The sequence below is a fragment of the Orycteropus afer genome, unplaced genomic scaffold (genome assembly GCF_000298275.1).
Source record: "Orycteropus afer afer isolate SDZICR_OR568_19922 unplaced genomic scaffold, OryAfe1.0 scaffold00072, whole genome shotgun sequence".
Classification (NCBI taxonomy): domain Eukaryota; kingdom Metazoa; phylum Chordata; class Mammalia; order Tubulidentata; family Orycteropodidae; genus Orycteropus; species Orycteropus afer.
This window is the reverse complement of record NW_006921659.1, coordinates 481,807-494,231: the sequence shown is the minus strand read 5'-3', so window position 1 is coordinate 494,231 and position 12,425 is coordinate 481,807. Positions and strand designations below refer to the sequence as shown.

The 12,425-nt window shown below is 43.6% G+C and overlaps 1 protein-coding gene across 1 annotated transcript in view; it reads right to left on the bottom strand.

Moving 5' to 3' along the window:
* FYN (FYN proto-oncogene, Src family tyrosine kinase) overlaps positions 1–12,163 on the bottom strand; it is a 72,145-nt gene extending 59,982 nt beyond the window's left edge. Inside the window, exons 1-2 of the mRNA XM_007940787.1 lie at positions 11,917–12,163; positions 7,758–7,854 (exon numbers count right to left, since the gene is read on the bottom strand). Coding sequence (XP_007938978.1) covers positions 7,758–7,854; positions 11,917–12,163 — 344 coding nt within the window. The remainder of the gene's footprint in view (positions 1–7,757; positions 7,855–11,916) is intronic.
* Between the last annotated feature and the right edge of the window lie 262 nt (positions 12,164–12,425).

Below are 12,425 nucleotides of genomic sequence, written 5' to 3'. Positions count from 1 at the left end.
CGCCCCATGCTTAGCTTGCTCCCGGAGACCCGGTCCCTCTCGGGAGGGTAACAAGGGAGCCATCTGAGCACTAGTGACTGGGTTTTACCCCTTTCTCCTGCTCTTCCAGCCTGCTACTCTGTGCTACGCCCATGCTTACCTTGCTCCCGGAGACCCGGTCCCTCTCGGGAGGGTAACAAGGGCCTCACTGAGTTAGTCCTATTTTATTTAAGAAAAAAGAAAGGCTAGCCTCAAACAGTTTTAGAATTCATGGGAATGTCACTTGGGGCAGGAAGCCAACACATATTGCTGCAGGCTGGGACAAACCCAATTTTATTCAAGTGAACTGGTATTAAGGAGTAATCTCCAATTTAAATCCAGCATTAACTGTCTTCTTTCGGTAAGCACCTCAATAGTGTAGCACAGATTAGAACCCAGCTATCAGCATTCTGAAGTCATGTATCGGGGATTCCTGACTATCTCTAAGCTCACAAGGGTTTTGCGTTAGTCATGTGAAACACAAAATACTTGCTTTCTCTTCTGCTAGGTCACCCAGGGTCACCTTCTCTATCAAAGGAGACATAAAGTGACAAGGACTCAATGTACTATATATAGAGAGAGCCTCACATGTGCCCAGAAAAAGTCTGTTAAACAAATGAAAAATCACCTTTCCAATACACTAGCAGCACCAATTTACTGACAAATAAATAACATTCTCTTCACAAATCATTCATATTGATTTAGGAAAATGGGACTGCTACTATACTACTTTTTATTTCTTTACCTGAATTACTGTGCTCAATCAGCATTATTAAAGTTGTATTTCTTTAAAACTGTTCTTCTAGTTCAGATGTTTCATTAATTCAGACTTGGGGAGATTTCTTTAAACTGTTATCCTGCTATGATACAAATATATGATTCAAGCCCTGGCTTTGGTTTAGAATGGCTTTTGGATTTTTATGACAGCTCCCTCTGTCCCTCCAATTAAAAGATTTATTAAAAGTGTCCCCAAATCTTCTGTGCCCTCAATTCCCAAAGTTGCTCACAGAGCTTGTGGTCCCAGGAGTCAGGGCCTCAGGAGCCCTGAGGGAGCCAGGAAGTGGCATCTGCCAACATCAGTCAGCCTCCATCAGCTAAGCCACGGAGCATTTTTATTACAGATGCTGGACTCTTTCGAAATCTGGCCACTGCCCATCTTACTTTCAGAATACAAGTATATCCATAACAATTTTATCAAATGTTTGAATGGGGCTCTAAATCAGAACTTCTTACATGATGAATATGATGACAACATAGTGAACATAGATGAAAAGAGGCACTACACTACCCTACTCTGTGCAAAACATGTATTTTATATTTCTATAGAATCCCAATTTCTAAATGCCAAACCACTAGTCATGAAATATAAAATTAGGAAATGAAATGATCTTATTAAACATTCTGCAAATGGATTTAAGTTAAATGATATCCAAATACACTACTCTGTGCACTTAACAGGTCGATGAGACCTCTGTCCCCACACTGTGCCGGGCAGCATGGCCCTCGCTCTGGACACACGTGCACACGCATATTGTATGGTTTATGCAGCACTTAAAAAAGTCAGTCCCTTGGCTTCCTTCTGCCTTTGGAAAGGGAGAAGGGAGTGGGAGGACTGACACACTGGGAGGTGTGGCAGCTGCCCCAGGCAGAGCAGGGCCCCAGCCGCCCTCTCTTTCAGGGGGTGAAAACCAGGCTGGGAGAGGCTGTGGGAGGGGAAAGAGACACAAGCCATCTGGTTCTGTATTATTGCTTTGTTTTTCCTTTCTAATTTTCTCTTCCCTGTTACTACCCTTGATTTCAGGATCTTATATTTGTTACAAAACCTTATCTTTATTATTTGTTTCATAACCTTGAAAAAGGGCATTTAATTGGCCTGTAGGATGAGGAATTCCACCAGCAAGAAGGAAGGACTTCAGTGGGGGAGGGAAAAACCTTTTGTAATATTTTCTTCTAAGAGAACAGGGTCAGAGGCTCAAAGCTTTTTGTAAACATCAAAGGCCATACATGCAAACTGAATCACCCCAAAATATGGATTGAGATAGATTGGTTTTCCCTTAATGTTTCTCCAAAATTTCAGTTCGATGACACTGCAGATCCTATAGAGATTAACAAAGGGAGAAGTCAGGTATTTGACTCTGGCAAAACTAGGCTTTCCAGCTGCCCTACAACCTGAGACGCAGACCTGAGTTGAACTCATCTAGTCGCTCTGCGGGAGCAAGACCTGGTGATGTGCTCCCATAAAGACTACAGCCAAGAAAACCCTATGGGGCCATTCTACTTTGTCACATGGGGTCACAATGAGTCAGAATCAACTGGATGGCACATATAACAACAACAATCACTTTTGAGTTCTTTTTAGAATTTACAGATGATTGGAATTTCTAAGAGACCTTGGCATTTAGGGAGTATCACATAAAATGGGAAGGGATAGTGTGGCATATTTTAGAATCCAAAGTTAGAGGAATCTAGAATCAGAGTTAGAGGAAGCATTCATCTGAGAGGAAGCATTCACCTGAGAACCATACTAACAACAATCTCATTGCCATTGAATTAATTCTGACTCACAGTGACTCCAAGTGACAGAGTTCAGAAGTAGATTGCCAGGTCTTTCTCCATGGTGCCTCTGAGTGGACTCGAACCACCAACCTTTCAGTTAGCAGCAGAGCATACTGACCATTTGCACCACCCAGGGAGTCATAAATTAACACTGAGGAATCATAAATCAGAAGAGATCAAAGCCTAACCCTCCTTCCCCACCTCTCAGCTAACCTTTCCAAACCTGCATGCAACTAGGACAGCTGAGTCCCCTTTTGTGGTGGTATCTGGGTCTTTCCAAGACCAAACCTGCCACTGAACTCAGGATTCCAACCCCACATATCACCCTTGGAATGCCACCTGCAGATCTGTGCACCCGGGTGGTCCCCTGACCTGAGCCCGGGACCCTTCATATGTAGGATGATGACTATGTTACATAATTCATACAGTTGTTGTGAAGAATAAATGAGACCACTTGTAACTTAGCACAAGGCTGGCACATAAAAAACCTCCAGCAAATGGCAGCTGTTTACTATTTTTAAAAATTCCTGAGGCTGCATGAGGAGGGCTCCTGGGGAGCAGGTAGTATTCTTTTTCTTGATTTGGGGGCTGGCTGCATGGGAGTGTTTAGTTTGTGAAAAAAACAACAGCTGTACACTTATGTATACTATGCTGCATGTATCTCAATAAAAAGTTACAAAAAAAAAAAACCCATCCACATGCCTGCTAGTGATGACAATCATCATAATTACACGCATATAAAATCCCTGTGGCTGTGTAGACAGTCTTCCAAAGTCTAGAATAGAGTTATTGGCATCTTTTTTTTTTTTCTTTTTATTGTGATTTGGATGAAAATTTACAGAGCAAATACACTTTCCATACAGCAGTTCACATACACTCTGTCTCATGACATTGACCACAATTTACCACAATACAACATCTCCCCTCCTACTTCCTCCCGATAGTTACCTCTTCCCTGTGTCCAACCCTCCATGCACTCTTGCCCCCTGAGCTGTCTCCCTGTGCATAAGCAACCCTTCTTTCTCCCATGCTTGTTCTCTCTAAGGAGTGTATCTACTTCAGGTAAATGTTCAATTCATATGCCTGTCTATTGTTTGGCTGGAAGCCACAGGCGTGCATTCAATTCCAGACCTGAAGGGCAGCTAGGGGCCATAGTCTCAGTGGTTCCACCAGGCTCTATTGGGCCAGCAAACCTGGTCCCCCCCTTTTTTTTCCAAATGATTTTGAGTTTTGTTCCACATTGTTCTCCCTCTCTATCCAGGATCTCCTACATAGAACCTCTTCCAAGTGGTTGACAGTAGTAGCCAGGCACCATCTAGTTCTTTTGGTCTCATAGTCGTATAGGCTGCAGATCGGAAGGTGTACCAGTCGCTAGGACTAATCGTTGCCATAAATTTTTGGTTTTCTTCATTCTTCTTGGCTCTGGACAAGGAGAAACCCATCGTTGCATCTAAATGGCAGCTTGCAAGCTTTTAAGATCCCAGTCACTACTCACCACAGTAGGAGGTGGAACAATGTTTTGTGTAGTATGTTATGCCAATTGAGCTTGGTGTCCTCTGTGACTATGGTCTCGAGCCCACAGGTTTAACCACTCGGTCCCTCTGCGATGTGGCTATGATCAAGCAGTGACTACAACCTTGCCCCTTGTCAGCTCCATTATACACCTGGGAATTCAGATCATACACATACACATAAAGTTATAGGACCACTGTCTGCCAACCCTATACACGTTCTTGGGTGCACTCCCCACTTCATAGACATACCTAATATTTCAGCCTGTCCACCCATCTATCCATCCATATACCCGTGTTTGCCTTCACTGAGTTATTGGCATCTTATGGGAGTAAGATCCCACAGAATGCAGAAATTATAGAACAATATCATTAATATCACATGCAAGTAAGATCTTACTGGAGATAATTCAGAAACATTTGCAGCAGTATATTGACAGAGAACTTCCAGAGGTTCAAGCCGGATTCAGAAGAGGACGTGGAACAAGGGATATCATAGCTGTTGTCAGATGGATCTTGGCTCAAGGCAGGGAATACCAGAAAGATGTTTACTTGTATTTTATTGACTATGCAAAGGCATTTGATTGTGTGGATCATGACAAATTATGGATAACATTGAGAAGAATGGGAATTCCCGAGCACTTGATTGTACTCATGAGGAATCTGTACCTTGACCAGGAGGCTGTCGTTCGAACAGAACAAGGGGACACTACGTGGTTTAAAATCAAGAAGGGAGTGCGTCAGGGTTGTATTCTGTCTCTACACTTATTCAATCTATATGCTGAGCAAATAATCCGAGAAGCTGGACTATATGAAGAAAAACGTGGTATCAGGATTGGAGGAAGAATCATTAACAACCTGAGATATGCAGACGATACAACTTTGCTTGCTGAAAGTGAGGATGACTTAAGGCACCTACTGATGAAGGTTGAAGAATACAGTCTGCAGTATGGATTACGTCTCGATATCAAGAAAACAAAAATCCTCACAACTGGACCAATGAGCAGCATCACAATCAATGGAGAGAAGATTGAGGTTGTCAAGGAATTCACGTTGCTTGGTTCTACAATCAATGCCAACGGAAGCAGCAGTCAGGACATTAGACGACGTGTAGCATTGGGAAAGTCAACTGCGAAGGAACTGTTTCAAGTGCTGAGGAGCAAGGATATCTCATTGAGGACTAAGGTGCGCCTGACACAAGCCTTGATATTTCCAATCGCCTCGTATGCATGTGAGAGCTGGACAATGAATAAGGAAGACCAAAGAAGAGTTGATGCTTTTGAGTTGCGGTGCTGGCGAAGAATGCTGAAAGTACCGTGGACTGCTAAAAGAACTAACAGATCTGTCCTGGAGGAAGTGCAGCCAGAATGCTCCTTGGAAGCAAGAATGGCCAGACTTCATCTCACCTATTTTGGTCATGTTGTAAGAAGGGACCATTCCCTGGAGAAGGATGTCATGCTTGGTAGGGTGGAGGGTCGACGAAAGAGGGGGAGGCCTTCAATGAGATGGATTGATACGGTGGCTGTGATGATGGGCTTAAGTATAGCAGGGATTGTGGGGCTGGTGCGGGATCGGGCAGTGTTTCGTTCTGCTGTGCATGGGGTCGCTATGAGTTGGAAATGACTCGATGGCACTTAACAACAACAACAACATGGGAGTAATTCAGTTGCTTTTGACAGGTGGCATATTCCCAGAGGCCTGAGAGTTGGGGTAGGGGATATTCTAGGGAAGGAGTGGGCTTTTCAAGGAGGCACTTTCCCTGTTACAGTGACCTCTCTTTGTCCTTGGGGAGGTACAGTGTGAGCAGGGCTGCCTCTCATCTTCCTTCCCTCACCCTCTAAGAAAGCTGAAGAGTCAGGCTTCAAGACTGTCTGTTATCATAAAACCACAGGAGAGAGAAACCTAGACTTGGTGCTTACGAGAGTTTCCTGGGCTGGCCCCTAACGCTCAGGAGACATTCTTTCCCAACCACCAGGAGAGCACTGACAAGGAAAACTTAAGGCACTTGTGAGGGAGGGGGCAGGCAAGTCTTGCTGACCCAGGCACATCATTTTCTTTGGAGTCTAGATTTTTCTGGAGGACCCTCACCATTCACTCTGTCTCAACCTAATTAAGCAGTACTTGAAGACCATAGGGAAATCTGACCCATATTTATTCTTTCTTATGGAGTCACTGGAGCTCTGGTAGCGTAGTGCCTAAGGCACTTGACTGCAAACCAGAAGGCTGGTGGGCAAACCCACCAGTCACTCCTTGGAGGGAAGGCTGGGCAATCTACTTCCATAGGGATACTGCCTCAGAAACCCAAGGAGGTGTTGCTACGAGTCAGGCCGACTCGACGGCACATAACAACAACAACATGAGTTATTAAATGTAGGATTTGTAGAATGGGTCACTCTCATTCTTGAAACAACCCCACTGCCTGTTGTTCCTACTGGCCACATTTAAAATGCACGCATTGCACTCATTCACAAGTGAGTGAAATTGCTTCTCCTCTAATCTAACAGAGATTTCAGCCACATGCAAATTTCTATTATGGGGAAATATCTCCATGGACTTTACCAGTTGGGCTGTTTAATAGTTTTGAAAACAGAAGGAGCTTGTTTGATGACCTTCAGTGATAGCTTGGCCAGTGCAACTTTTGAAGAAAATCTCAAGGCAGACATAATGTGGGTAGCCAAATCCTGGGCCAATCTTTGAAATTACAGATTTGTTGGTGAGGGATGCCGGTGCTTCCACAAGCTTTAAAACCAGTAATTGACTCTGTTACTGTGGTATCCTCCAAAAACATCCTTGGACATTATTGCCATTATTGGGTGCTGTCTGTCTCCTGCAGAGCCATTGGGTGGGTCTGAACAGCCAACCTTTTGATTAGCAGCTGAACACTCAACCATTTTCACCATCAGGCCTCCTTTCCCTGGACATTTTGTTTTGTTTGTTATCGAGTCAGCTCGGACTCATAGGGACTCTATGAGGGTACAACAGAATGAAACACCATCCGGTCCCCATGGCTACTGTGTCAATCCAGCCTGCAGAGGGTCTTACCCTTCTTGCTGACCCTCTGCTTTACCAGTCATGACATCCTTTTCCAGGGAATGGCCCCTTCTGACAACATGATCAAAGTAGGTGAGATGAAGTCTGGCCATTCTTATTTCCAAGGAGTAATCGGCTACATTTTTACCAGGATAGATTTGTTTGTTCTTCTGGCAGTTCACAGTACTTTCAGCATTCTTCACCAATACTACAATTCAAAGGCATCAACTCTTTAGTCTTCCTTATTCACCGTCAAGCTTTCACATGCATGTAAGGCTATTGATAACACCATGGCTTGAGTTAGGTACACCTTAGTCTTCAAAGTGACATCTTTGCTCTTCAACACTTTAAAGAGGTCTTTTGTAGCAGATTTGCCCAGTGCAATATGACATCTGATTTCCTGACTGCTGCATCCGTGGGTGTTGACTGTGGATCCAAGTAAAATCATGTGTCCCTGGGCATGTGGTGTCATAATGTACTGCCCTGGGTCATTCAATTTTCTTTTCTCAAACTATATTGCTATAAATCACCAAATGTTCTTTGGGCATTTCAGCTATCTAGAAAGGCATAGACAAAAAAAACACAAGAATCCTTTCCTGATATGAAAGCATGCATCCTTTCCGCCTCCCTCTCCAAACTTACGAGCTGTTCAATATTTGAAATTTTTCTCCTTTGTGAAAACTCAGGTCATCTTCTGTCCGTGCTTCATAGTCATAAAGGGCCACAAACAGGGTCACTCCTGAGAAAACAAAATCAAAAGAGGAGATGTTATCATGTTAAGGGGAATTAAGTCCAACGATTCAATCTTCACTAGAACCTCATTCATTCTCCAAATCTACCTCTCAACAGCACCGAGAACATGATGCAGTGCTGTAATTAATGTGTGAAAACCAGAGTCACAGGGTTTCCTTTATGCCTTGTCTTTGTAGGGGAAGTATGATTCAATCTGACTAAAACCTGGAGCTGAGGGGCTTCTCCCTCTCTAACCTTTGAATGAGTCCTTGGGTTGAGGCAGATATTAACACTACCTCTAAAACCAAACAGCAGCAGCAGTGTCAGGGTTCAGATTTGCAGAGCTCTGCAGCAATTACAGACACCCTTTATCTGACACATGTTCTCCTCCACTTGGGGAGCCTGTGTTAGGCTCTGGGTAAAATGAATCATTCTTTCCTCTAGTATAAGACTAATGTAGACTATAACAGGAAACTTCCCCTAAGGCTTGGGAGGAGACTTCCTCTATAACCTTCAATATCAGTTAGAGGATGTATTGTCTTTAGCATCTGCATTCCTTGCAAAGTTTTAGCTGCTTGGTCCTACTACTCAAAATGGACCCTTCTCCTTCTTCTCCTTGAACCCATCTACTTTTGTACTACGCTCACTCTTGCTCGCATCCACCTAAAGTCTTCTCATTTGGTTGACTCTCCCAAAGGGACTCTTTTACTCTGCAGATTTGCTATCAAATGGAAAAAATGTCCAGCTTCCCATTTGGCCTGGGATTTCCTCCAGGCAGTGGACAGAATTCTAAGAGACCCCCAGTGATTCCTGCCCCCTGGTATTCACACCCTTGTGTAATCCCCTCCTCTTGGGTATATTGCTTCTAACCAACAAAAAATGGCACAGGTGATGGAATGTCACTTTATTGTCTATTGCAACCTTGGCCTGCACACTTTGATGAAGCAAGCTGCCATATCAGAGAGGCCCACATAACCAGGAACTAAGGGTGGACTCTGGCCAGCAAGGAACTAAGGCCCTTAGTCCAACAGCCTGTGAAGAACTGAATCTTGCCAACACTACATTGGTTTGGAAGCAGATTCATCTCAATTGAACCTTGAGGTGACTATAGCCCCAGTGACAAACCTTGGCTGCAACTTGGTAGAGACCTTGAAATAGAGGTGCCGTTAAGTCATTCCTAGATTCCTGATCCACAGAAACTGTGAGACAATAAATGTGTATTGTTTTAAGCTACTAAATTCTGTGGCAATTCTTATGCAGGAATTAGTAACAACTATACTCCATTTCTCTGCTCACTGGATTCTCATTTTTATTTTGACAACATCAAAGTGCCTGCTATAGCCTAAAGAACTCACAAAATGGAGCCTGCCCTTTCACCAAGCTGCCATTTTGTCATGTAGGTAGTTCAAGGGAACAGATGTGCCTGTGGGACTATTCAGGAACCAGAGAGGGAGGTGGGCTTATCTTCCACCCCATCCCCAGTGGGACTTCCTTATAGGAAAGCTGGCATTCAAAAAGTCTGACCATGTAAAATAGGGCTCCTTTGGCAACCATCCCCTTTTCTTTCACTTTCTTTGAAAGGTTAGAAAAAAGACTGGCTTAATACAAAAATGTGGGAGCCTGTAAGGTCACGCCTATTCCCATTTAACACTCTATTAACAGACTCCCTTCATTATATAATTTAAAAACAACTCCAAGCCAGCTCCATTGTGTGGAAGATCAGGCACATGAAGACCCACACTCCCACTCTTTCCTCACATCAGCTGACAAGTTCTCACTGAGCCTTTTATGCTTTAGGGACTGAGGGGAGAATTAAAGGACGTTACAGAGAAACACAGACACTGTTCCTGGCTTTAAAGGACTGAAATCAGAGAGGAGGAGAAAGGACATGCATAGATAGTAAAGTCAAATAACTGAAGACAGAAAAATCCTCCAACATTTAAGAGTACTGTCAGTGTTTTAACTTGCAAACTCTATAAGGGATCAGATGACCTCTTACACTAAGATTGTCCCTGGCTGCAGCGTAGACCCACATGTTCAAGGCAAGGAGCCCTCTTGACTGACTTTAATGAATGATACCTGCAGAAACAGGGATTCATAGCCAGCACTCATGATCAAATGAACAAGGATGACACCTGTGTCAGCAGAAAAAGAACGAGTCTGGGCTGGCAACACTCATGTTTTTCACAGTAGGCACAGGGGTTTTTGCTTGGTTCCTTTTTGGCTTTTTTCTCTCCTGCATTCTCAAGAGACATATTGCCCTAGACTGTCTCTTTCCTTCCTCTCTTTCTTCCAAGGTTCCTTCTGAGAAGGCAAGAGAAATGGGTGAGCGTACTAGCATTCATTTTTGGGTGGTGCAAATGGTTAAGTGCTTGACTACTAACCAAAAGGTTGTCAGGTCAAACAGACTCAGAGGTGCCACAATCTACTTCCAAAAGATCACGATGGGGTCACTATGAGCAGAAGTGACACGAGGGCAACCTTTTTTTTTTTTTTTTTTAACCTAACATTTATTCACTCATGCAAGGTGTGAGTTGAAGGGAAAGCTGGACCCATCATAACAAAAATGATAAGCCTAAATCTTTTTTTTCTACTGGGCAGAATGTGATATGCTAGTTGAAGTGAAGTAGCTAGTACCCAAAGGCACTGGGTCAGGTCCCCCTGATATAACTACAGTGCCAGATGTTGGGTGCAGAGGTAAGAAAGTCTCTGGTAATGCCTCGGTAGTGTTAACTTCTCAAGTTAAAAGGCACAATGTATAAGATAGTAGATATAAGACATTTGCTTCCAAATGAGCTTAGAGTATAATGACTAGTGTTCCATTCTTTTAAACTTTTGTAATGTCAGATATCTAGTTATCATGGTTCACATATTGGGAGAGTATCTGGAATACTAAGGACACATGAGATAACTTCCAAATATTCTAGAAAACATATGCCTGAGAACATATGCCAGGTATTTTACAAAATACTAGCTAAGTCGACAAATACACACAACAGTAAAACATAGCCTTGTGGTGTGAAAGAAAACTTCAAAAAAATGTGAATGGTCTCTTAAGGATACTTAAAATCAGATTTTAAAATAGATAAGATATATAAAAATACTTGATAACCTCAGTCATGGAAAACGATGGGGAGTCAAGAGAGAGAGAGTCTGTGAAGACAAATTACCAGAATAATGCAGCCAAATGACCCCTTGACTTGGCAGCGAGAGGCAGGCTGAAGGTTAGGAAGATGAGGGAGGAGGTGCTCTTCAGTGGTTCTTAAACAAGGGGAGGGTGTTGCATTAATATCTAAGGAACTCAAAATGCACCTGCCAGACTCAGTCCTGGAGCTTTAGAGCCAAGATTCCATGATGGGGTCAGGCATCTCTGTTTTGAAAAAGCTGCCTGGGTTATTCTGAGCTAGCTGGTCAAGGTTGAGAGCCACTGGCTTAAACTGCCTCTGTAGCATGCTGTACCTCACTAACCTTAACCTTAGTGTAGAATTCCCACAAAGCAGTAGTTGTACGTGCCCCTTCCCCTGGTGCCCCTATAGCCAGCATTTTGATTTGTACATCAAGCTCTAGCTTCTGATGATCCCTCCTCTGACAGGGTAGTGGTGGTATTTCAGTGGTAGCATTCTCATCTTCTATGCAGGAGGCTCAGGTTCGATTCCCGGCCAACACACCTCCTACACAGTCTATTAGTGAAGGTGTGTGTTGCTATGATGTTGAACAGTATCAGTAGACCTTATAGACTGTGACTAGGAAGAAAGTCCTGCCTATCTGCTTCCAAAAAGCAGATGATGAAAACTATGGATCACAACAGTGCAATCATAACCAATCATGGGGGCGGCACAGGACCAAACAGAGTTATGTTCCATTGGGTATGGAGTTGCCATGAGCCAGGGGGCTAATTCAACTGCAGCTAACAATGACACCTGACAAAGAATAGTTAGAAACTGATTAAAATGTAAACAAATTCCTTAGTCACAGGGAGCTGACTAGAGCATAAATGTTCAACTGACAAAAAAAATTAAGAGCAGTTGTCCCTACTTGCTTTCTGCCCTCTGCCACCATTGGGACTTACCTGTTCCTCCTCTTGTACGCAACGTTCCAGTATGAGACGAAGAATTCACGCCCCCAAAGACAGTGAGTCCTTGGCCCCCAGCTGTGTGGAAGTTGTTGTAGTTGGGGATGGAGGTCACGCCAAAGCTGGGGTAGTGCTGAGGGGTGGGGTCTGTGCCATAGCGGTACCCAGAACTCTGGTTCAGGCTGCCATCCCTCTCCTCCGTCAGTTTTGTTGCTTCTTTGTCCTTACATTGCACACAGCCCATTATCTAAATTCCTGCCAAAACAGAAAGGAGCCCTATGAACTGGGATGCCTCTAGTTGCTGGGTTGCTTTGCTATTAAAGAAGAATACTTTACAATGCTCACTTTCGAATATTTCAGGCCTGTGAGAGGCATGAGGAAAAGCAGTGGCCAAGTGTGATGGTTAGGAGGAATCTCTTAGTTCTTTTTTCTTGACAATCACATTGGTTCTTCATATACTTGGGACAATGAGATCATCAGAGTACAACGTTCACAATACAACAATT